General features: G+C 40.8%; 2 protein-coding genes across 2 annotated transcripts in view; both read right to left on the reverse strand.

The window, feature by feature from the left end:
* The window catches only part of LOC121683782 (dynein heavy chain domain-containing protein 1), a 28,164-nt gene extending 25,463 nt beyond the window's left edge, over positions 1 to 2,701 (reverse strand). The window contains exons 1-6 of the mRNA XM_042063598.1: positions 2,667 to 2,701; positions 1,678 to 2,201; positions 1,284 to 1,472; positions 898 to 1,101; positions 513 to 623; positions 162 to 318 (exon numbers count right to left, since the gene is read on the reverse strand). Coding sequence (XP_041919532.1) covers positions 162 to 318; positions 513 to 623; positions 898 to 1,101; positions 1,284 to 1,472; positions 1,678 to 2,084 — 1,068 coding nt within the window. The 5' untranslated portion in view covers positions 2,085 to 2,201; positions 2,667 to 2,701. The remainder of the gene's footprint in view (positions 1 to 161; positions 319 to 512; positions 624 to 897; positions 1,102 to 1,283; positions 1,473 to 1,677; positions 2,202 to 2,666) is intronic.
* A 580-nt stretch (positions 2,702 to 3,281) lies between these two features.
* On the reverse strand, positions 3,282 to 18,847 carry LOC121683783 (integrin alpha-V-like). The gene is made up of 31 exons (XM_042063599.1): positions 18,584 to 18,847; positions 18,310 to 18,440; positions 16,917 to 17,002; positions 16,696 to 16,810; positions 15,895 to 15,956; positions 15,491 to 15,542; positions 14,743 to 14,865; positions 13,345 to 13,389; positions 13,195 to 13,238; positions 13,025 to 13,081; positions 12,882 to 12,934; positions 12,471 to 12,676; positions 12,130 to 12,324; positions 11,501 to 11,546; positions 11,282 to 11,389; positions 10,863 to 10,924; positions 10,416 to 10,567; positions 10,145 to 10,282; positions 9,934 to 10,001; positions 9,527 to 9,671; positions 8,735 to 8,827; positions 8,546 to 8,625; positions 8,332 to 8,412; positions 8,133 to 8,238; positions 7,494 to 7,652; positions 7,065 to 7,196; positions 6,649 to 6,762; positions 5,509 to 5,616; positions 5,064 to 5,186; positions 4,018 to 4,719; positions 3,282 to 3,768 (listed from the first exon to the last, which is right to left on the reverse strand). The coding sequence occupies exons 1-30, from the start codon at positions 18,748 to 18,750 to the stop codon at positions 4,630 to 4,632; spliced, it is 3,141 nt and encodes a 1,046-aa protein (XP_041919533.1). The 5' UTR covers positions 18,751 to 18,847; the 3' UTR covers positions 3,282 to 3,768; positions 4,018 to 4,629.
* Between the last annotated feature and the right edge of the window lie 7,624 nt (positions 18,848 to 26,471).

Raw genomic sequence — 26,471 nt, forward strand, 5'->3', positions numbered from 1 at the left:
ACCAGTCAAGGTTGATTGAACTCACTGCATGTCAACTGCAGAAAATAGAAAAATATAGTCTTCTAAACATAGTCTTTTTTATGTCATTCATAGTACACTTTTTGTAGTTCTGAAATGTTGCATTTATACTCTCTATGCATGCTAACTGTGAAAAGACATACCATGCTCAATATCATTGAGCGATACAAAAGGAATTTCTCCAGAAACACTTGAGACTCTTGGTTCTTTTCATTGAGAGTCATCTGGAAGTCAACAAGTGTGTACATCTTGGAGACATCCTGCGGCAGCCAGTGAACCTCTTTCAACTCTTCAATTAATCTTCAATATAAGAACAAGGAGACAAGAGAGAAAACTACTCATTCATTTTAAAAGGCTGAATGGACAATTTTGTCCAAAGAACATACCAAATTTAATGTATTTGTTAACCAAATTGCAGTGCTGCTCTTTGGACATGTCAAGAATTGCATTTTGTCAAATAAATGGCATTTTCCTAACTTCACAGATAAATCCACCTTGACATTTGGAGGAGAGCATCCCTGAAGTGCGGCACAGCTATGGGGAGCTGCTCCTGCAGCAGGTTGGCCCTGCGTTGGAATGTCACTCGTCGCACATTCCTCTGCCACCTGCTCCGTCAGGGAGAGAACTACCGTAAGTTATACATGTAAACAAGCACTTAAACTTTAAACCATGTTACCAAAACCTTTTTTAATCACCTCAGGTGGCACAGTCCATTGGTCTTAATATAACCTACAGTCTATGCACTGGGTTAATTTACAAATTAAGAAAAATAGAAATTATTACAATTCAGAAAGAATAGCATGCCATGCCAATAAACTAGCCTGTGCTCACAATTCTACCATTGACTCAGAGATGATGTTTCAACGAGACATGGGTTACCAGGTAAAAGCCTTGCGTAGTAAATAGTCTCGGAAAAATGGAATGTCTCTGAGACTCCGCCAGAGCACAGCCTCTCTGTACCACTCGGCCAGAGATAGGACTGTTGTGTTGCAGCCATCCTGCACATGCATCACAGTGTACGGTGAAAAGATGTAGTAATCTGTTCCAGCCTTATTACTGGGAACCATCTGCAAATCATATGGCCTGCAAAACAAACACAAAAACATATGCATAGTTATAGAGTATTTATGCACTGAGTAGTAGGGCATCGATGGTGTATTTCAAATACTAATTTAGGAATAACACAACAAATCACACCATTTTAACTTAATGGTAACAGGGGAAAAGTGTTTCGGATAAAAAAGCATGTAAAAGTCTTGACCTACCTAAAATGCACACTCTCCACCTTGTGGAAGTGATAGAACTGCAACTCTCCGAGGTGCCGCTTTTTTGCCAGGATTTCTACAGCTTCAACACCAGTGAGTGGTTTAGCTTTGGACTTGCTCTCTTTTACTGCTATCGTCTTATTGCCTTGATCAGTGCACTTAGGCTTGTCAGCTCCTTCATTTGCGAAACTGTAAAGAGTAGCATGGTCTGTTTTAACATGTCGTATGGTCTGATCTGATGGCTATTATGGTCTTATTGCTATTAATTAAAACATATTGTAATCAAATTCAGACCTTTGAACAGGTTGTAGGCCTACACAGTAATATTACTTGAAGCAGAGACAGACCTCAATATACAGATCTAGAAGAAGTCTCACGTCCGTATCTCACTCACCTGTCTACTGCTGAATTCTCACAAGATGACCGCTCAACCTTAATAGGAATGTCTGCTCCTAACACTGACGGCATCACCAAAGGGCCCTCCATCCATAGTGACTCACCAGAGGCCAACTCAGAGCCCACTGTGGAAACCATCCGTGGAAGCTCCACCATGGACACGGGTGGTGAATGAGGTGCCAGGTCTGGTTTGTCTAGAGTACCAATTAGGGGCAAGTTGGACCAAGAGCCTGGTAAGGGGACAAGGCCTGTCCGATACTCTGTCGTCAGCTTTGGGAGTTTGGAAGGGGCGTCTGGAACAGACATGGTAACTTGTGTCTTGTCCATTTTATTACTGTTGATAGCCTCTGCAGTGCATCCTGGAAGTGTTGTTCTGTCATCCCTGTCTCTTTTTGGAGAGGGCATTTTCAGTGCTCAGGGCGTTTCATTTTTATCAGGTTGAAATTCCAGGGGAAAGATTTCTCAGGGAAAATAACAGGCTGTTCTTTAAGACGGACTACATTTGTAGCCTACTGTTCATCCCTGTGGGGAATGGGCAGATAATTGTGTGCAATTATATTACAAAACATAACACATTACATTAGACTATACCACAGACTTGAACATAGAAAAAGTAGCCTAGCCTACATGGATATATATTGTACATAATTACATTTATTTACAACACGATATCGTTGTTGACTATACAATGTTAACTAATGTAACAGAAAATGCACGGTCCGCTCAGTCCCTTTCACAGGTCACCAAGTTGTCTGATCAAAACTCAGGTTGCATCTAGGCTAATTATCCTACTGCTGCAATGATTTGAGAACATGACACTCTGTAACGTTAGCCTACGGATCTGCTGTGGAATTTCAAAACATCAAACTTGTCTAAAGAAGTTTGAGCAGACAAACAGTTCCTAAGTAAAAAAACATAGTCAGAGATTAAAGCAGACACAGAAGGAAACAGGCTAGTTCGCATGTTACAATGTTTGATCAGACTCACCTGTTGCCTTTCGTTCTCCACAACAAAACGCGACATGTTTCCATAGTAACGACACCAAACACTAAATCATGAGTGGAGCGGCTCTAGAATCTTTGCTCGGAAGTGACTTAAAACTTGAACTCCACTCAACTATCACATTGTTGCCTACTAGGTCCAATATTCATTACCCTTAAAAGTATTAAGTTTTAGTCCAGCAGTAACACAGTCTATGTCAACTTTGTCATCCCAGTTCAGTTTATTGAAAAAAATATTTCATGTTAGGCTACAACATGAACATATCTGCAAAATAGCATGTAGGCCTAACAACACACATGTGCTAAATGCCAACACAGCTCAGCATTAAGTAAAAAAAAAAAAAACATTGGTCATGAGGGGGAAAAATAGAAAGAAGAATGACCCCGAAGAAAGAAGTGTGCAGTATCTATCTAAATTATGTGACTGATGAGGTAGGGTAATCTACTCAGGGTTGTGTTAATGTAAAAACACATTTAGTAAAGGTTTCATGTCTAAATCCCCCAGTAAAACATTGATGCCCTACAGTAGGCATGCAGGGCCTTGACAATGGTAACCCCAACCCCAACTCAAATAAAAAAAAAAAAAGATGTTGATCTAAGTTTCTATTTTCTACAGTGGTTATAAATGCATAAATAATATTGCACAGTTTGTGTTACAGTGTTTCAGTTTCAGTAGTATGCACTTGCTGATTCCAGACATATATGACAGCCTCAATCTATGACGTGTAAATAGCTGAATTGTTTTGGAAAGCAAAACATGGGAATGTTAAGAAGCTTCATCTGAACTGTTTGGATAGGCCTAAATAGTAAGGTGCACATCTGAAAATGCTCCCCATGAAAAAATGGGTTCACACACAACAAAAAACAAATAACACATCTGGAAAGCAGAAATAATGCTAATCTACAGTGGAAAGAATGACATGCCCTATAGTGAAAAAATAAAGTTACAAGGTGCTGTATGTATGTAGGTCTTTACATTCTCAGGCACTGTGTCTGAATTCATGCATAGGCCAGACCATTTAGGATTTGAAAATGTATATATTACGGCTTTGATGGTTATGATTACGTCAGGCACAGAAATAGTGGTTCTCAAAGTGTGGGGCGGGCCCCACTAGTGGGGAATAGATGGGGAATTATTTATTAAATAGAGATTAATAATGCCTTTCTTTTTTGACAAGGAAGATTATAGATTCAAAACAAAATAGCCACACACACAAACATAGGAGTCATAAACAGGCCAACATATGAATTGAAATAGCATCTGATCCAGCGGACCGAAGTGAGGCTTGAAAATTCCTCACCTCCAAAGTGAGAAATGACAGAAAAAGTGTGAGAACCACTGCTTTAAGCCCTACGTGTATGTGCTGTATGATTCCATGATAATGGCATGGGAAACTCTGCGAAACTCCATTAAAACTAGTGCTTAAGCTGCTTAAAACTAGTGCTTAAGCTGCTTAAAACTAGTGCTTAAGCTGCTTAAAACTAGTGCTTAAGCTGCTTAAAACTAGTGCTTAAGCTGCTTAAAACTAGTGCTTAAGCTTGTACTTGCAATACAATAATGTTCCAACTTTGGCTTCCAATGTGCTTCAAATGTGAAACAAAAGGACATTTCTTTATCAAAAAATACAATCTATTATGAACTTACATTTTTAAACCTGATGTAATGATGGTGAGAAATGCATAAACGCATAACCATTCATTTGGAAAAGATTTTACAGAGTATCAAGTTGATTTTCTTCAGTATCAGAGGCTGAAATGGTAACTCCTCAGTCGTAGGAGTTTTAAAAACAAATGACGCTTATATTTACATTTCAACAGCAACTTTAAATTTGAAGTACCAGATGTTACAGTAACAGTAGTATAAGCTGTGCTCGTAAGTCACCCTACTGGTCACCAGGTGTTACTTCAAGACAAAAACACAAACACTGCTGCTATGCCACACACACTACTCAGGCCTCGGGACTGGCCTCTGCCTCTGGTTGGAGCTGCTCTTTCTCATTGTCCTCCTGCGGGGGGCGACTTCGTTTGAAGAATCCACACTGAAAGAATGACGGAGAGGTCAGACAAACAGAGGAGAGCTGCGTAGCGTCAACACACAGGAGAGAGTGATTAGCAGGATTAGCCAGGCTTCAGGCTTCATATGCGCCATATATGGGCTACTTGGTTAAGACTGCCATGGAGGGCTGTATTTTAGAATACATAAGCTAGTTGCCTTTACTGATTCTGATTGCTATCATTAAAACAGATGTTCAGAGGAATAGTATGTCTCTCAGGATCCAGTGGGAAAATAACCTTGCAAAATGATGGACACTCCCTCTTGACAAATCTGTTGTGAACTGCTGCCTTCAAATCCCTCGCTTTTTTATTCTCTGGTGAGACTCACCTTGTACATGATTAAGATGAGAAGAACCAGGAGGAGAAGTCCTGCCAGGACAGCCACTGCGATTATCCATGTGGGTACAGGCAGTTGCGTACCAGTTGTCGCTGAATCCACAAGAGTGCTTATCTGCTCAGACAGACATTAGAATGTGTATGTTTTTACGCAGTACTCACACTTTTCCCTAGTCCTTCCCGCAAATTCATATGCACGAGTAAGGAAAGCACGGTTTGCCGTTCTGCGCTTTCATCCATGTGCGATCTGTTCGTAAAATATGATGCCATGTTTTCAGGCGCACATTACATCTGAAACAGGTATCACTTCTTTCTTATCGAGCCCTGTGTGTATTGTGTATTGTGTGTGTGTGTGTGTATTGTGTGTGTGTGTGTGTGTTTGTATGTGTGTGTGTGTGTGTCTTTCCTTTGTGTTTTGCAGTAGCATCAATACTTACAGTGGTTGAGTTGTGTGGTAGCTTAGCCACCAGATTTTTATATGGCATCTCTGTGACATTGAAGGAGGCAGAAGAAATAATAGTGTACGACCGATTTTGATTTTCTGTCTGAGAGAACACAGACCACAGATTCTTTAGTAAACATCAACATCTGTCAACAGTGTTAAATATTTTTTGAGATATGACAAACAATTTTGAAGTATCAGTGTCTCAAAAGTGATTCTTACCCTTGATTCTAAAACATTAATCTTATAGTGTACGAACCATCTAGGGTCAGGGTTCCCACTCTAAGTGAACTCTAAGTGTAAAATTCCATGACTTTTCCCTGACTTTCCCTGACAAAAAAACTGAATTTCCATGACCTACTTTATAATGATGGGTACATATACCGACCAAATATTTCAGAACAGTCGCATAGCTTTCAAGAATCTTTTACTTCTTTTTAGAGTGGGAGATGAAAAAATGTAGCCTAGAAATCTAGATGCATCCTAGCGGCAGCAAAAGTAATTCTTGATGTGGGTCTGGCTCGTCAGGCTAAGGAAAATGGGTATTGAATGAACAAAGTTGGGCTAACCACAACTACTCAAGCAATTAATAAAGCTAATAACCAGATTAATTCTGATTGGAGATATATTTGTATTAATGTATTTTGGCAAGTCAATTTTAAAGTCCTACGACAAAATTCCCTGATATTCCATGACTTTGCCTCCAAAATGATAAAATTCCCTGACTTTCCATGTCTGGAATAGACTTTCCAAAATTCCATGATATTCCAGAAATTCCATGACCCATGGGAACCCTGTAGGGTCTATTTTTGGAGCAGCAGCCAGAAGAAGAATTTAGGTAATACCGTGGCCGTCCCTTTTATGCCTTTTCTGTACACTTACAAGGTTAAAATGTCTTCCATTTATCTGTTGTCCTCTCTGTAATGATATTTTGAGCCTTGACAGTGGCTTAAAGTAGTGATTTACTTTGACGTAGCAAACTGGCCCCTAGGGCTATTATGCATATTCTAGTCTTACTCAAAATTGCTCTGATTAATGTCTTTTTGGTTCCCAACGAAAGTTTACACTCATTATCATCCAAAAATAGACTCTAGGTTGTTCTTAGATCTGTTCTTCAATCGGGAAGTGTATGTACCTTGAGGAAGGTGGTCACAGCGAGTCGTGATTTAATGAACACAATGACACTCTTCCCTCTCTCCAGACGACCCACTTCACATTTTATTAGTGAACACGTTGCTCTGTTACAATCCTAAAATAAGAATGCATATATTGTTTATTTTTTAATCATGACATACTCCAAGTCTTTCCACAACCTTGACAGAACTGTACAAAAATAAAGTACATTACAAATACATGCAATTAAGCCTGGCAAATGGCATCCTGTGCATGTAAACTTTAGAGGGTAATTGCAACATCAATCTCTGCTATGTACATAGTAGGTGTGTGTGTGTGTGTGTGTGTGTGTGTGTGTGTGTGTGTGTGTGTGTGTGTGTGTGAATGCACACACATTGTAAGACTAAAAAGAATTTGGTAATGATTGCATGTGCTCACCAAAGTCACCCGGTCGGCTTCTGCTTTGGTCAGATCTGATTTGTCTCCGACATCACGGCGAGTCCGCGTCCGTGTCTCTACCCTGCTGTCTCCACTCTCTAGGTCTGTGTAGTTAGTCTGCACAACAGGACTCTACAAGATGCAGATGACATTAACACCAAGACAACAACGTACAGAAGACAATTAAGAGTTAACAGATTTCAGAGTCTGTGTTTGTATTCGCCTTATTCACCCGGGGGCCAGAACGAGGCTAAAGGGTCCACTGGCCTGTTCTTCTTCTTCAGTGAGCTTTTTTTGGCAGTTTGCAAATGGAGTGCATTACCACCACCATCTGCTGGACTTAGGTGTAATGGCAAGTGTACCCTTAAGCCTCGTTCTGGCCCCCGGGTGAATAAGGCGAATTCTACATTACCACATGCATGCACTCACTGTGAGGTTCAGAGAGTTGACTGGGGTGTCTGTGCGGCACTGTATGGGCCCTTCGTGTTCGTACGTTGTGATGTAGAGCAAGCTGTCATTGTTAAATGTAGAGGGCCAAAGGACATCCATCGTAGCCTTACTGATCACACTTGGGCCATTGTTCCGCAGCTGGAACAGGGGGAAACAAGAAGCCAGTGAGGATATTTAGAATTCACAATATATAGTATATATATAAGTATATACTCTTTTGATCCTGTGAGGGAAATTTGGTCTCTGCATTTATCCCAATCCGTGAATTAGTGAAACACACTGCACACAGTGAGGTGAAGCACACACTAATTCCGGCGCAGTGAGCTGCCTGCAACAACAGCGGCCCTCGGGGAGCAGTGAGGGGTTAGGTGCCTTGCTCAAGGGCACTTCAGCCATGGCCTACTGGTCGGGGTTCGAACCGGCAACCCTCCGGTTACAAGTCCGAAGCGCTAACCAGTAGGCCATGGCTGCCCTCATAAACAATATAAGTAAAACGAAGTGTGTTCTTGCACTGCAAATTGATCAGTTGTTTGTAACCGCTATGCAATATCTTGCTGTTTACGTGTCATTTTTCCATGTTGTCTGTCTGTGTTGTTTTTAGAATCGTACTGTACAAACCTCATATATGAGTTGTACCCCTGGACCAATGTCATCTTCTGTTACTGGTGGGTCTTTAGGCTCCCAGTTTGCAATGGGAAGAAGGATTTGATTGGGTGCCGATGCACTAAATACAACAATACAATACAAATGTATTATAGTATGTAAAAGGTTCACACAAAGACAAAGTGTTTTAAACTGGTGTTGGTACTTGCATTACCTGTGCATCTCCATCCTAGCCAACACAGCCAGCTTGGTGATACTGGAAACCAAGGCACTGTTGCCATTGAACTTATTGGAGCTGAGGCAACAAAGTCAATACAGTAAAATCAGATGCAGTGAGCAGAAATGCAATGCCAGAATAACTCATGGATACTTGGATAAGTGTTGGATAAGTGTTGTTCATATTTGATTTGTTATCTGTGACAGAGTACCTGTGGATCTGCAGGTCAAACTTTACTTCAGTGTCCTCATCAGACAGCTGGTGGACACTAAATCTCAGGCTAGTTGACAGCTGCCGCAAAAAGACAATATCATTGTTACCGGTACATGTGAAATGTACACAGAGCTCAGGGGATTCCTGTTGAATGAGTTTACCCAAATGTAGTAAAACCTCTACTCACAGAAGTTCCTGCTTTCATGGGGTTGCCGAGGTCACACACTACCTCCCTGGTCTGGTTCTCACGTCTGTAGGCACACGACAGACGAGGCTGGCCCTAACCCGATAAAGGCAAGCCAGAACCAAGGGTTTTCCAGTGTTCTGAATGTCATGGTTATTGTAACAGTGCAAATACAGTACTAATGGAGCTATGTTAGTGTACAGCCAAACATTCATCAAACCATGTCCTTTCTATTTCTACAGTATAGAGCTGACTGTTGTTGTTTCATGGGCCATTCTACCAAGTTGGTGCAAATTGAGTTGGAAACTTAAAAATATGTTTCCCCCCTGAACGTTGTACATGTTTTCACAGATAAATCAGTGATATTTGTCACTTAAACCAATTCTTTAGATTAAAGTTATGGAATTCATCCATTTTGAATCCAATATTTTTCGGTATTTAATTGCATAAACTTTTGTCACACAAATTTCAGAATTACTGATTCAATAGATGAATATATGCAATCCATTAGCATATACCACTACAATTTCATCATTTTAATGTTAGCTAGTATGCTTTGATGTTTGTGAATGAAAGTTCTGCTACATTGCTACTGTTAACTTAAACAGCCTTAGCAGCTGCTTGTCTACACAGGAACATTCATACGAAACATCCTGTGTTGGCCAGGACAACTGTATTACCTAATTCAGTACCAGCCTGAAACTGCCTGAAACCGTAGATGTTGTAGTTGTCAGTTGCAGACTGCATTGATATAAACTATACACAATTGAAAGTTAATTAACAGTCTGCTCGTACCTCCTTTTTGTCTGCGCCAATAAAGTCTGCATGCGGGGGCATGTAGACATAAAGCTCTGTTTCATACGCTCCCTCCCCATTGTTCTGTGCTGTGACATCAAGAGTAAGAGGGCTCTCATCACCTATATACATCTGCTCCTGGTCACTAAGGGACAAAGGAATAAGCACAGAGGAGGGAGACAAAGAGGGACAGGAAAAGAGAGAGAGAAAGACAGTGAGAGAGAGAGACAGAAAGAAAGAGGGAGAGAGAGAGATGTGGCAAGATGTGTTGAGATGTGGTAAGTGGTAAGATGTGTTGTGCAACTCGATTCTCCGTATAATCACAGTTGCCTTTGCTATTAAAAAAAACATGTCTCCAACCATAACCAATAGGTGTGGTTTTCTCTTTTTACTCTTTAGACATTTACCTTTTCACAATGAGCTGTAGGTCTGGTTTACAAATGTTATCAGGTCCACAGTCCAGTAGAAAATGAGCCTGGCAAGCACAAAACGACACTCATCACAAACCTAATCCTAACAGTGGCATGTTCGTGAATCACCACATAGCTGGTCACCACATAGCTTCACACTCATGCATGATGGTCAGTGAGGTGTCAGGACATGTACAGAGGTTCACACCTGTCTGGATGCATTCCCTGGGCTGAGCTGGTTAAGAACAGGCTGAAGACCTGTCAAGTCTGCCGCCGTGCCGTAATCCAGCTGGTAATCCAGGAAGACTGAGATGGGCGTGATTTTATCCCGGAACTCTGAATCATCCTGAAACATAGACCGTTTGGGATTGGTTGAGGTTATGAAATCATCCTGAGAAGATTAATCAGTCTGAGTGTGTTGCTTGAGTTTCCGGTTTGATATAATTCTTCATTGATGAAAGAAGAGTTTAGTCACTCACAATGACAAAGGCATCCAGTTCCTGACAGGTAGGCTGGTTGGTGTTGGGCACAGTAATGTTGACTATTCGTTGCGAGGCTTTGTTGAGGACAAACATGGCTCTCTTTCCCCCGCTGTGTTTGAGCCGATCAAGCTGCAGATCAACCTGCACCTCTAGAGACACAAAAGATACATGGTAAGCACATCATAATACTATGCTTCTGGTTTGTTTTAATAATTTCAAGATTTCTTATTAAACTTCTGCAAATATATAACCTCAACCTTTAAATGTCAATAAAAATAATTGGTGACAAGATTATTGAAGTTATTACACATCCCTTCCTCCTTCAGACATCAGGCTATACATGATTAACATATTTACAAAATTAATATTGCAGAATTTTTACTGTAGATATGCAACATTTTAAAAACACAAATGTGTGTTAATGTGTATATGAGGGTGACCTACTGAATGAAGAAGGCAGCTTTATACCCTTGCCATTAGCCTGAAGACAGTACTTGACCTTGAAACTAAAAAAATAATAACAATAAAAAACATGCATTTTTGAGGGAAAAAACATGCAAATAATCTGTCAAATTTGACCAGAACACAACAGGAGGGGTAAAGCTCAAATAATGACAGGATACATATCTGTATCCATCCAAATCCACTAAAGTAATTATATTCCTCTGGCTTCTTTAGTATTACACAATTGGTTGGTTGCACACTGGTTACACAAGTTAGAGACTTGGAAAGCACAATTTTACACAGAATGGGATTTTTAGCATCACAGTACACTTAATGCAACCTAATGTTGTCATCGGGAGATGTGGGACACCCAATCATATACACATCCCATCTATCTATAGTTGTGGGTGTAATCATACCAGGTGGTAGATGTAGTTGTACCAGGAATTTTGCATTTCTTGTCCTCTAAGTTTAGGGTTTGAGGAATGATGTCCAAAGTTATGTTTGTGATAACGACAGGGCGAGCTCTGAGTAGACAAAGGCACAGAGTACATTTGACATCTTGTTTCAGACATGTATTAAAAATAACAAGTATTTTTCATCAATGTTTGACAAAGAAAGAAAAATGTCTCTTCTACCTGTATAAAATGGCTTTATCAGCTCCAAAGGCTCCTACTATCAAATCTATGAGAGCAGATAATAGAATGTTAAATCACTTTCAGTTTCCAAGAAATATATTCATATCATACATTTTTATATACAGCATGTTCATTATAGAGAGATCCATGCAGTTGATTATGAAGGCGAGGGTGGAGAAATGGCCTTATTATGGTCATCAACACTAGGAAACAAAGCCGCAACAACTACTGTAACTACTCAATTTGCAATACAAAACAATCAATTTGTGTGTTTTTATTTACTACATTCTCTACATAAGCTTCTTAAACTTGAATATTTTCTGTGCTACTTACTCTTCTATGACAATAATCTAAATATCTATGTCTATCTATATCTTTATGTGGATAAAACAAGGCATTTGAGGACATCATCAAGGCATTTGAGGACAACATATTTCAACTAACTGATCAACATTGATCAAAAAATACTCAATAGATCAATTAACCATGAAAATGATCATTACTTTAAGCCCTAATTAGAACATCTGCTTAGAATTACCATCTGCTGATACTAGAGTGACACAAAGATGGCATACATTAAATCAGATCGATTCTTTTTAAGTACACTAGTAAATGGAAGGTGACAGCACCTGGGTAGCCATTTTTGTCAATGTCAGTTGCTCCTTTCAGTGAGTAGCCGAAACTTGGCGACAAGGAGGATGTGGAAGCCCACTGGCCGTGCAGAACTTGAGAGGCCACTCGACCGATGCCACTGTCTCGTCCGTTATACACATACACCAACCCCTTCCCTTCAGTACCGCCGTATGGCACAGAGATGGCTATGTCTGAGACGTAGAGAAGAGGATGTCTCATGACTCTTACTATTTTTTTTTAATAGTGTAAATGAACACAGCTAGGCAAATGTAACATTCAGTTTCTTTGTCTGTCTCTACAACAGATGTGCAGCACACATACTGTAGACGTGACCCACCATTGTAGCCATCCTGATCAAGATCACCAAGTGAGGCAATGGCGCTGCCAAAGCGGCCATACACTTGAGTGCCAGTTAGGAGGACTGGATCCCGGAAAGAAAACCCGGCGAGGCCCAGATATACAGACACCTGTCCAAGCTCTCTGAATTTACCATCAGAGCCGCGGCTCATAAAGAGAGGAGCACCTGCAAAGACGTCCAAGTGTCTGAAAAGTGGGGGGGGAAGATTGAGAGGAAGACAGCGTGAAGAGGAATGGTCACACAAGAGAAGAATAAGTAAACAGAAAAACATTTAAGCAAATAAACAGCTACCATCATAAAGGTAAGGCAAGTTCATCATGGAACAAGTACACTAAAATAACGCTGCTAATATGGCTAATGTTATTACTTACTAATGTTAGTACTACTCACCCATCATTATTAACATCAGCCGCTGCCACAGCATGGCCAAAATAGGCTGCCATCTACCAAGACAAACATATCCAGTTCACACTGACTTCATACCTGTGACATTTAGTACAGTATGTTACATGTGACATGTAAAAACCCCTTACCTGTGTTCCAGTGAAGTTTGCCTCGGACTCCATAGTTTTCCCGTTAAATATGGTGACCTATAATGGTAAAAAAAGCTTTCAGATTTTCAAAGAGTTTCAGTTTCAACTTCCGGCAAATAATTACAGTAAGGTTTTCAGTTAACAAAATCCATATGCAATATATTACTTACATAGCCAACAACTTTTTCTCCTCTGGGAACCCCCGTGAGGTAGTCTAAAAAGAAAATGGAGAAGACATCTTTGAAAGTGACAGGCTACTCTGTGTGGTCAAATAAACTCATGTGTGAGTGTGAAAGTGTGGGTATGACATTATTTCATACCATCGTGTCCATCATTATCGAAATCACCAACTGCAAGAGAATATCCTGAAAAAGACCACAAGTTTACTCTCTCAAGAAGGTTCTGCAAGACATTTTAAAGGCCCCCTAAAGAGTTTTTTTTTTACCTTAAAATAACGTTTCCAAAATCATTTTCATGGCACATGAACTCTTAATAGGGCCAACGACACTTCTGCCGCACTCTGAGCAGGACTTATCGCTTGTAAAGGCTTAATCACACCGCCAGTGTGGCGTGTGTATTTCGTCTGTTCCGTGACTGCTGTGTCACGTTTTATGTGCATTCATACCAGAAGCATCTCTGATGGCGCTGCTGCTGTGCCAGTCTGCTTATTAAAGCATCTCTTCACTTTCTCTTTTGAATGGAAACGCTTCCAATACGCTCTCATGTCGCTCGAAAAATAGCCGCCAGTCCTATTTCTAGCATGCATGCTGTTTCAGCGCAGCTCGAGCCGCACCTGAGACGTGTGTGTCACGCAGGCAGTGTGCATGCTCTAACCTGTTAACATGGACACTGAAATGAAAACAGACCGGTAATGCAGCTGACATGCAGTCGCCATGCCTGTAGTGTAATTAGGCCCTAAGGGCTGATTTAGACTGGGTGTGTGGCTTAAGCGTGTCAGCTGCGTGGCGTGGCTTGCACACTGCCTGCGCGAGACGCACGTCTCAGGTGCTGTTCGAACCGAGCCAAAAACGCATGCATGCTAGAAATAGGACCGACGCCTATTTTTCACGCGACACGCAGGCGTGTTCGAAGTGTCTCCAAACAGTTTTCAAAACAGTTTTCAAAACAGTGGCAAAGAGGCCGCCACAGCGCCGCGTCAGACACGTTTCTGGTAAGCAAAGACATAGAAAATGCCACCCAGCCGCCTCACCAGAGGCACGCAACGTTCGCGCTCACGCACCCGATGTGAAACAGCCCTAAGGGCTCCTGCAGACTGCCTGCGTGGCATGCCCGTTTGTCAAGCCGCACCGAAAACGCGTGCATGCTAGAAATAGGACTGATGCCAATTTTTTATGCAACACGCACAAGCGTGTTAGAAGCGTTTCCATTCAAAAGAGGAAGTGAAGAGATGTTTCTGGTATCAATGCACATACCCCCCCCCCCCCCTCCGAAATCAAATTGGAAAAGAGCTGCTATACTACAGGAATTTGGAGATCTCCTTCTACAGACTGCTGTCGGTGCATTCCCTCTATATTGTATAGAGTTGTGTTCATACTTTGTAGCAAAAGACAGATATTTAGCTTGTTTGTTATTGTGCTTTTCAACTGCAGGGGGACCCCAAGAGCAAATCTTCTTTAGTGCTGCTGTAAATGACCACAGAGACAGACTATAAAAAAGTAATTTTTATCGCATCATTGCACCATAGAGTGTGCTCTTACCAAGATAACTGTCATCATAGTTTGGACTAGACGATGCTGTGGAGAGCTGATTCCCATATGGTGTGATAAACTGGTTGGTGACCCTGCTAAGGACTTCTGCAATGTCATCAGAGATCAGCTGCCCTGTAAACAGAAATGGTTGTAATTTTTAAGTATTTAAATTCTCTGAAATGTCAATTATTATCCGATTATACTAAGATAATACCACATGAATACAGTAATTTCCTGTGTATTGGCCACATTGTCTATAAACCACAGGACAATGTTTTATGCAAATGAAAAAACACAAAACCATGTACCGTATTAACCTCATAGCTGTAGAGATTTTGCAATGTATAAATCTCAGTCAATAGTCTGGAAATTACAGGTATACAGAGATGTTTAAACAGTCTTGTGAAAATTGACTCTGGGCCCTTATTTAAATGACCCACAAATTAGGATTTTGCTCATGTTATTAAATTGGAAAATAGAGTTTTCCTCATTATTAACACCGAAGCTGCAACTTCGGCTGGTAGACTGCGAATAAATAACCTGACTGATTGAAGAAGGAGGAGTGGCAAATTCTGTCACGCTCCTCCCCAACTTCCGTTTGTAAAACGCCATTAGTTAGACTTTAGACTTTGCCCACCAAATTTAAATTAGGGCGCTCAATAGTTAAACATAATGGTAAGTAGTAGCTTTGGCCTTATTAATTACACATCACACACAACTAGCTTTAATAGCCTTCTAAACACATCTGGAAACGTACCTTGCCAGTAGAAGCTACCTGGTCCTCCAATCACCAATCTGCTCTTATCATTCTGCAAGACAATTAAAGACATTCACTAACTGCAAAACCACAACTGCTTGAGAAAGACTATATTCAGTACAATTGCATAGCTTTAATACAACTATGCAAATTCAGTTTTCATGGATTACACAGTGTTATCCTGCAACTGTTGTCCACAGAACACAGAATACTTCTTTTAGTTCAGTTTAAGCTCAGTTTAAGTTGTCTTGTTCTCAGTTTACGATCTAATGGACTAAATAAGAAGTTATCTCTGTGGTCATATTAAATGTGTGCTTCTGCACTAACCCGGAATGGATGTTGTTTTTAATATACTGTACTCTGAAATATGATAAGCCAGTGTGAGCAGTAGGGTCAAAGCATACTTTCACAAAGTCTGCACTGAAGCCAGCCTGACAGAATCCTTGACCAACAGGAGAAAGAGAATCTGCAAGAACATGCAAACAATGCAAACATATTCATGAGCATATGGATGTAAAAGTGTTAAAACTGCAGTATGAAAGGCAGACACTGGTACTTTTAGAACAGTTTTGCCAGATCCAAGGTCCATTACTCCTAGCTGGTTTAAATAATTCAGCCTAATCAGTTTCAACTGACCCTCTAATTCAATTTAAAAGTCCTCTAGCACAATGCCATATTCAGACTCCAACGGTCAAATACAGAAGTAGAACTTAACCATTTCCTTAGTTTTTCTGTCTCAGTTTATGTGATTCATCTGACCTAACGACTATGAACACTGACCATTCAATGCTTTCTATTTTGTTGTAAATGGACATTCAGAAGTATTATTGCTTTCTTTCCTCATTTGTTGCTGCAACACATTTTCAAGACTGGCAAAAGCTATTTGAAAAGTTGTGTCTGAATATATCTATCAGATGGTCAACACAATGACTATCAACACTGTAACTTACTGTGTGATAGAACATCGAGAGTGCTCTTGCACACTGTCCATTGGTACTAATGTTACTAAATGTTATATGCTGAGTGACGTTGTGGAGGCCATTTTGAGTCACAAACAGTAAGTATTCTTGTTACAATTACAAAATGTCAGGACCTAGAATAGGTGAAAAGTGGCTTTAGCAAAAAATTGCATGTCACCAAATGAATGATTATTTTCCCATATATTCCTTTATTAATCTTTGTGAGAAAGTCAATGATATACATACTGGTCCGACAAGGCGAGTATTCCACAATCTTTAACCCTTTCTTGAGATAACAGGTTCCTACAGGTTCGCGGTCCGAGAACTTGGGGGTGGACCACTGATAGAGAGGTGCACAGGCCTAGGAAGACACAGGGAGAATTAAAATGACCACGCATTGGCTGCTGCACCTGAATAAAGGCTAATAAAGGGTGCTCTCTTGTTGTTTAGAGCTCCGGAATGCTCACCAGTATGTGTTCTCCATCCGAACGTACAGTGGCACCGAACCACTGATGGGACTTGAACTCTTTCCCCGAAGCAGTGCTGCGATCACCTGCACGGGAAGGGCAAATGTATTACTGCCATCCAGAATGTTTTCAGAGCTTTGTGAAAATACCAGGGGCATTTAGTCCAAGTACATGTGCAGAGATGGACATTCTGAGGATGGATATATCCATCTATCCATCTTTGAAATGTACTTGGACAGGACGGGCATGCACTAGTTCCCTGTCATACTGTCACAAAATGTGTCCTCACAAGTTACAGAATCCAATGACACAATAACTCCCTTCTTTATGAAACAAAGCAAAACATTATTCTGTGATATAGAACAGGTCATCACCTGCACCTTTACCTAAAGTTTACAGGATCAGAAATATTATTGTGATCGAATCTGCACTGTGATGTCACAGCAAGGCATGATAAGACATGAACTGTAGCTGACTGGTCCTCGGTGATTAAAGCAGATTCATCTGCACTTGAATTGCCTCATAATTGCCTCATAATTCTGCTCCGACACATGCTAAGACTGGCTCGCCATAACGCATCTTTAGCAAACACCCTGTTTGACACAGGATGACAATGCATTAGAAAGCATAATGGGACTGAGAAGTTTTGGATAGACGTTTCAAACAACTCAGACACACAATATTGGCCAATAGTGATGAAATAAAGGACAGTGTTTAGAGTAAAGGACTCTTCAGGAACACACTGCCACCTCTAGAGAACTGCTGTGAATTTACGGCATCATAAGAGCCTTGACAAACTAAATGCTTGACCTTTGGCTCACTTCGACATGGGATAAATATGTGCATTACATTGGACAGGTCCTTCACTAGCAGAAAGCAGCTCTAATTATAATAATGTTCAGGTGATGAAATGTGATAGGAAATGTGATAGCCTAGTCACTGAGCCATGCATTTCTTGTGAACTTCTGCATTTAGGGACACTTTTGAAAAAATAAAGACATTTGTTAGTCTTCAAGAAAAGGGCCTGTAACGTTGCATACAGCCTCATTTTCACAGAAAAGATGAGTACTCTCCTTCCGCGTTGTCTTTTTTGGTCATTGCCCTATATGGGTTGACGTGTTCAAGCTCCTCATTCCAGGTCAAGTTGTAACACGAAAGTGTCTAATGGGTTGCACGCCTTAACAGTACCGTTCCTCAACACAACCAATGTTACTGTGTGTTGATCCGTTTATTCATTTTGAATACACCACACACGCAAACGGAGAGACAAACTCTCACATTTACACATTGGCACAGGAAAGTGTTTCACAGAAATTAACCACGCGTCATGGCAACGTTCCATATTTCACGGGGGAAAAAATCTGGGTCACCACTACACCGTTACAGCACTCACCTGTGTTGTCAAATACAATCTGTTGGCACTTTCTTACATCTTGCCAAGGGCAGCTGTACACGGCTCCACGCTCCACCACTGTAGCTGATGAAGACGAGTTAGATTTGGGGGCTCCAATAAGGAGGTTCAACCTGCAGAATAAGTAGGTATAATTAACAGTGATAATGATGTAGCTTAGTTATGAATGCTCTGAGAACACTGTAAAATCTGTAAACATGTAAATAGAAAGCCACGATAGGCCTACCTTCAAAAACACAGAGATAACCTAACTTACTGGTTATCCGGTGAGAAGAAATCCACGGAATAGCCAAAGTAGCTGTCAACTGGGCCAGAGTACTCTAAAGGATTGACCATGTCCAAATTAAACGCACTTATTTGTGAACACTGAAACAATAAAAACAACAAAGTATCTAAACAAACAAAACGTTTCCCCATTGTCATTCAATAAGAGAAAGCCGCAGCATAATACAACAAAATCATATGCTTTGGCGTCTTTCCGACCCTCCTTCGATTGCACACTTTTTGAACTGTCTGGTGCGCAAAGGACGGATGTACTAAGAGGAACGCCTACCATGTTGGTGAGTAACGAAAGAGCACATGTGGTTTTGTAAACCACATAGACTAGGCTACAGGAAGGATTTCGTTGCCCTGGCTGTTGGCTTGTCTGCACCCGACTCATGTTGCGAAAGTAACCTGACATAGGCCTAGCCTATCCTTTAACATTCTCACATTGACATAAAGCCTGCTAACATAATGAATGTTGCCTATATTATAATGTGACATTCCTGTTATGGGAGGAAAATAGTTCACAATGGTGTTTCAAATTTAACCCAGTACAAGCAAGGTTCCGTATATTTTGCTTGGACAGTTTCTCTTAGGGGGGCGGGGGCGTTTAAATGACTTAAATTAAAGTCCCAAGATCTCTGATGTAGCCTAACATGTGATTCCCAGCACTTAACTTATTATATAAAAAAAATATTGCAGGAGTTTTCCGTGCACACACAGTGAACTCACGTTATGCATGTTTGCAAAGAGATTCTGCAATGTTCATACTATGAGGCATAGGCTACAAGAGGCCTATATCCCATGTTTTAGGATTTATTGATTTAGTGTACATATAAAAGTTAAATTCTAAACTGAGCAAATGTCTGCTAAGTTAATTAATTTACGTTTATTTTCGAATCTGGTCTGTGTGATTAGGATATGGCTTTACTTTTTGTATGCTGATGAAGATCTAGGCTAGCCTGGAGATTCAGACCCTAATCTGGCCACGAATAAATGGCCCAACTCGAAGGCGGCACCAAGCGTGCATTTGAAAATCTCACACCGGGCACGCAATTGGATAACACAATACGACCAATGTTTACTGACTGATTCCGGACTTCGATGCAATTGGATAACACTACGACTGTCATCTGTTTAGCTCGCCTCTGGCCGGCCTATATCAAATAAGCCGATGTGATTGGCTCCCCGTGATACTTGTGGCAAAAGTTATAGATACCCATTGGCCGTTGAGTTCTATTAGGTGGTATCATGAACGCGGCCGCCATATTGGGCAACAACTGTATTGTCTATGGGCAACACTTGCCGGGCAATCAGAGAAACCTGTCTGATTTCCAGTCAGAGTCACATGCTCCTCTATTGGCCTCCAGTGATTGTTGTCCCCACCAAGATGGCGTTGCTATTTACGTACGTTCTGAAGTCCAGTGCGGTATAGCTTCCTAATATCTATGGCAAAAGTAACGTGCATCATTACTCATTGCCAGGGTGAACTCTTGATTTTCTAGGGTAGATCTAGGCTACTTATTGCCAAAAATTCCTGCCGCAAGATGGCAGTACAAAGCAGCTTTTCGGTCACAAACTCAAAAATCTGTTCCATCAAACGGTGCAAGTTGATATTTCATGATGACATTTTTAGCACATCATGCAATAAATAGCTATTTTTCAACATTCACGTAGCAAATACCCGTTTTTGGAGTGAAGAGTGTGTTTAAGGGGTTACTGTAAAACTGAACAGGCTGCATTCTTGGTGAATGCTCATGCGTTTCTTTTGAACAATCTTTCCTCTGATAACCTACATTTTTGGCTTTTGAATGTTTTTAGTTGGAATTACAAGTATTTTCAATAGGCTATATACTGTATGAGATGTTGTTAAGCAAATATTTTACATTACCAGTAGGGTGAATTAAGTGTTTTGCCAATGCAAATGAAAGTTCATGCAGTTACATAGTTACTCCTCATGGTGGCACACACACACTTGTTTGCCACATCCTGATGAAATAAATACCTGTTCAACCAACTTTGAACACAGAGGGAATTTTTCACTTCACCAACACCAACATGATCCTGAAACTTTTCCTCTGCCTGTAATTATTTAAATGTAATTTATTTTAAAATATAATAGTTCTCTGTGTTATAGTTCTTTACTGAAATCAATGGCATGTAATTCAGTGTTGGCAAAAAGAGTTATGGTGATCTGTTTTGCTGACTCCACACTCTTGTTAAAAGTGACTGTTTAACATAAATGTGACATTTATCAGGAATGCATGTCCAGGCAGCTGATGTTCCTGTTACCTCTAAATGACTGGAAATGGTCCTGGACCTTTCCCATATGTCATGGGTCTTTTGAACACGTCTCTCGGCCTTTTATGGTCACTCAGTGAGGAATTAAGTGAAAAGGGGGGAGCCTGCATCCAGGCATTCCAGCAGTTGTGATTCTTGGCAAGGGGCGTCCGAGACCTCAATCATGGCCCTGGCATAGGCCGAACACAGCTTGCAGCTGGGCATGTGGGCCTATTGAGACTTCAGAAACATGCAGGCCTCAGCCTGGGAACAATTTACCCCCTTTTGAAAGTGGAACGAGCTCCCTGGGTAAGCTGTGTGGTGTGCTCATCACACACAGACACAAACGAGTTGGAATCCAGACGGACAGAATCATCCATGTTGCATGAATCGCACAGGCTCCACCCAGCCCGTTATACGCTCTGAGGTTTAACTTACATTAAACATCTTTATCATCCCCAGGAGAAAAGAAGAAGAAAAAAGAACACAAACCCACAGCCTGTGAGTTGTCTATTAGACAGGCTTTGCGCACCATGCCGCAATGAGGACCATTGCAAGAATTCAAAACACTTAAAGAAAACACTCCCTCAAAGATGAAATTGCACCAAAACAATATGAAATCAAATCAAACTGCACCCATAAAGCTCCAAACCTCTCATGCTATGGCATCCTTAAATGAACTTGATGATGCGGTTCTGTCCAGTTCATAGTTGGCAAGTTGACTTCACTGAAATGCCACACTATTTGTTACAGGGTTTCACTGCCCCCATGTGGCTGTGTTTGAAGACCTGAAGGATGATTTTTTTGACATTTTTTTTTCTTCTTTCTGCCAGATCAGCTTCATCAAGTGCAATGGCAGTTTTATTTACAGATTTAGATTATATCACAGAAAGTTACAGGCCAGGCTCAGGATGTTATATGACCCAAACTATGTGAGCTGATGTCAGATAATGCTATGAATCTGAAACATACTCCAAAGTTTCTGCAATTAAAGATATTGCTTCACAAAGGTATATCGCTGCTGGAATAGAAAGTTAGATTACAAGGAGCCAAACTGGCTTTTAAAGACTGACTTTATATAAAGGTGCTAAACTATACTGTCGTGACAACATTAATAGACCAGATTATTATACTATAGCATTACATTACAATTATAAATGTATTGCAGTTATTACAAAGGTCGACAAATTATTGCTAGTAAATCACCATGACGGAGTACCATCACTACAGTTGAGTATGCGCTCTGACTGCCATACCAACGGGCCTGGCTCTTTGGCATTGTGGTCAAGCTGCAGGATTAGTGCCTCGGAGACCCGGGTTCATGACCGGGTGGGGTCACTGCTCTCTCCCTTCGCTACACACCATCAAAATTTATATTAATATTTGAATGCACCCAGCACCCAATGGGCATCAGCACATTTAGGTCAAGATACAGCCCACAAAAATACCTAATAGGTCAAATCTATACTGCTCAAAAAAATTAAGGGAACACTTTAATCATACACTGGATCGGTACTCTGACACTGTTTGGTTCTGCGCACAAGTAAAACATTTGAGGCGAATGTTTTATTTTGCAAGAACTGTCAGACATTCTGTGAATGTAGTTTGAGAATGGAGAAAAGGGTGGAAGGTTTCAAAAAATGTGTTTTAACAATTGTGGAAAACTGTAAGTGTTCCCTTAATTTTTTTGAGCAGTATATTTTGTCTAAACATTTATTTTGTCTAATAGACCCATTTAACCTTAATCACTAATCACTGAATCAATTTACAAAGCTTTGGTTCTTAATGATTCTTTCCCAAAAGAGAATACACATCCAGGTTAGATCTAGCTCAATTTATTTCATGATTGTGTCATAGCTAGTCTTTGATATATACAGTGTATAAAGCAAACCTCAACTGTCATTCATTCAACTGATTGGAGCAATCTGCGATTTTGCTGTTTATATGGTGTATCTACCATAGCAAATACAGTATATAGAGTCCCTGACATAGCACATTTCTTTTATTACCTTAGTTCTGTTTGTCTGTTGTCTAGCCACAATTAAAACTGTAAGCTTGGCTGTGAATAAAAGAGAAGAATCTGGGTCTGCTTGTGTAAACCAACTTGATGAAAGAATGTTTTAATGAATAATTAAATGAATTTATGTCACTCTGTCAGTGAGTTCAACCGGCAAACCACAACACTTTGGCTTAAATACTCCCAAACCTCAGGAGATCTGGGATCCAATATGAGCCAGCGCTGGTCCGTGTGCAGCTGTAGCACACCCATGTAACAGCCTGACGGAATTATGTGTCTTTTGTTTGACACACAAACTGTAATTGTGGATAAGCAATGTTTGTAAAATTGTGCATATTAATGGAAATACTTTTGCAGTAGCCTAAGGTATCACTAACCTCACTCTCGCCAGATGAATTTCGTTCCGCCTGAGTGGAGCTAGGCGGAACGAAATTCATCTGGCGAGAGTCAGGTTAAGGTATCACTGGATGACATGATAGAAGTGGCTTTCCGCAACGAAACATATACCGCAGCTTCAGCCATTGTCTGCGACAATGCTTTGCTGCTGACGTATAGCCAATGTGATCGTTAGCTGGTGTCAGAGAGGCCTTTTCATCTTGTGTGTTTCTTCTCCTCATCACTCGCTGTCAGATTGTGTTTAGCAGCAGCTTACTCTCCTCTGGTGCGCCTACACTGATTGCCAATGAATAGGGTGCGGATGCAGGAGATGGACAAAGTGAGATTGGTTCATCATGTGCAAGGAACCAAAGAGGGAAGAAGAGATGAACAACCAAAAAAAATTGACATGTTGTATGTTTGACTTGAGACACATGCTCTTTACCTCTGGAATGTGGCATTGGACTGTGGAGGGATTTAATGTAATCCCTTTTTTATGCACCATCATGAAATGCTTCAAAGGGGGGTCTTCGGAGATTCCATTGAGGTAAAATATGTCTGTCTTTCTAGAGGCTATTTGGGTCTTTAGCTAACTGGCTCAAATGAATGGCTATCCCGTCCCAGAACTCCTAACTGACAGCTGGATAAAAACCGGACTTAGTGACTTATTTGGCTTGGATTCCTATTGGGCTGCGTAAGACTCAAACCCAACTGAACTCTCCACCGCTAGTTTGCCACACTTGTAGTAAGGCAAGCAGATGTTGAAAATGGTGAATGACAAGTGATGCCCAGCTCAACATTTTCTACCCCAGGCGTTCCTGTTCTGTTAAGCATGGGGTTGGGAGCCACTGACCTCATAGGTGTGTTCATGTTGCACATGTTATCAAGGGAAAACAGAGGGTGCAGGTGTTCTTAATGTTCATTTTATAGGTGCCCTGCTGATAGGTATGTGGATGTTTTTTTAAACCATAACAAAGTCATTTCCCTAACACCTTTAGCCCTATAGATGACTGTTCCTCGAGATGCTTGTCCTTATCCGACCCTCGACTGGAATTTGAGGTCCCAGGCCAGAGCCTACAGTTTGGAACCACTGCTGGCTGCATCACTCAGAGCTTTTAAAGATAATCCTGTGAACCTGTGAAATGTGTCTGTGGTTGCATGAAATTAATTTCAACACTGTGCTCATGTGGGTTGGGCAGGCACGCCTGGGAACGCTATGGAGAGTCATGTACAATCTCATCAGATTCTATCTGGCACTCTCTCTCTCACACACACACACGCGCGCTTACGCTCACACACACACACACACACACGCGCGCGCACACACATACACACACACGCTCACACAGAAAACCAAAATGGTAAAAATTCCAATCGTCTGGAGTCCTTGCGTGCCAGCAGCATTCTCTCAAAATGAAAAAAGGGCTTGGATAAAGACACTGTTTTTCTTATTGGCACCCTCTTCATGTTTAACCATGATCCACTTCAACACAGTTACAGTTTATGATACGTACATGAACTCTAATACCATAATTACAGTGGAAATATAAAATGGATATATTTCACTTGTAATTCATTAGTCTGCATCACCAAAGGTGATAGGCCTGCTGAAGTCTGATCATTAGCTCAAACAACACTGGCATTATTAAGAAGCAGAGTAACATGACAGTGCCTCATTAGAAGTACAAATAATCATGGTAGGATTATATCTATATTATTCCATTTTAATGGATGGAAAACACACCTACTTAATAGCGTAAGCAAATGAACATTTGCTGCTGTCCTCATTTAACAAGGCACCTGTGTCATTACCCATTTGGTATTTCAGAAGAAGTGTGGAAAATGTGTGGAACAGACATGCAAACATTTTTGTAATATGATGGATTTTCAAAGCACATTTGAGAACAGGCTTCTTAAAACAGTGACAGGCTTCTTAAAAGGCCTTTCATCTGTCACATCTGTTAAAACAAACATTAAAGACGGAGTTCACACTTCACACTCATGGGTGTTTGTAGTTAGTGATGTGACATGACAAGGCAAATTGCTGTAATTATGCAGAGATATGGAATTACTCAAATTTAACCTAAATTTCGTGAAACTAAATTAGGTCATTTTAATACTGGGTTTGAAGTGTCTAATGTAGTTCTAATGTACAAATACTGTACAAACCCACACTGTAAAGGCAAAGTTTTAGTTATGGGTGGGAACATAAGGCAACCTAAACAGCACTTTCATGTTGGTGTTGTTCATTAGCAAAGAAACTTGTATGAAATTATTTTCATTTTTCATATTTACAGCTCACAGAGTGCTCCAGACTTTACCTCAAGAACAGCTGTGAAAACAGCTGCTTTGGTGATTCCTCCAAAGTCCAAGAGGTAAAAAACAAGATGGTCATTTATTAGAGACGCTGAACATGAGGCTGTTTTTTAAAAGTGTCGGTTATTTCCTGAAGACATTTGCGCAGATCCTCCACAGACAACATACCTCCCCGCTGGCCTCATGCTTGTCCGTCTTGATCTGGCCTACACACACTGCTTTCTTTGGCTGACAACTCCTCATCCAGACAGTTATCAGCTCTAAAGGAAACACCATCTAAGATAAGAGGAAATGTCATGGTTGCATTACTATTTTGGGATCGTCTTTCACTGTGTCAGACTGCATCTCTGCAAAAATGTAGGTGGTATTTCTAGTGATAGACAAAGTATTTGGCATAAAAAGTTTGCTTCAGGCTTAAGTGCTGTGGCTTCCTAGTCTGAATTATCAGTCAAAGACCAAAGGGATGTGAGATGTAATAAGGGGAATGTTTTACACAATCTGAATTGGTTGCAGATGAAAGTAATAGGTTTTTCATGGGTCTGGGTGAGTCGGACTGTCCTGAATGTGGATCTGTCTGCATGCAGTTACTACCTTCTTAATGTCCCTGGACATCACTATGACACCATTTACCGTCTGTTTTTGAACATTTCACAACAGCTGATCATCATTGGTTTATTTGCCCTCACATTCATTCACACTCTGTAAGGCTTGTTTCAAGATCATGTTTTTGGCAACCGGTCTGGTGTACTTATCATTGGCTCTGTTACACTATTGCTGTTTCTCTCCCCAGACGACTGGAGAGCCAGGCAACCAGACGCAGACACACCAAAGCCACAACCATTGTTTGATCTCAATATCTACATCAATTGAAGAAATGGCGGTGCTCTCTCTT

The sequence above is a fragment of the Alosa sapidissima genome, chromosome 15 (assembly GCF_018492685.1).
Source record: "Alosa sapidissima isolate fAloSap1 chromosome 15, fAloSap1.pri, whole genome shotgun sequence".
Lineage (NCBI taxonomy): Eukaryota > Metazoa > Chordata > Actinopteri > Clupeiformes > Clupeidae > Alosa > Alosa sapidissima.

Excerpts from the sequence above, each read along its gene's own strand:
- LOC121683783 (XM_042063599.1), bottom strand. The coding sequence starts at position 18,750 with ATGACAATGGGGAAACGTTTTGTTTGTTTAGATACTTTGTTGTTTTTA. Across the intron at positions 18,441-18,583 it reads TTCTTCTCACCGGATAACCA|GTTGAACCTCCTTATTGGAG; the intron begins GTAAGTTAGGTT and ends CTTATTCTGCAG. Across the intron at positions 14,866-15,490 it reads AGGTAGCTTCTACTGGCAAG|GGCAGCTGATCTCTGATGAC; the intron begins GTACGTTTCCAG and ends TTCTGTTTACAG.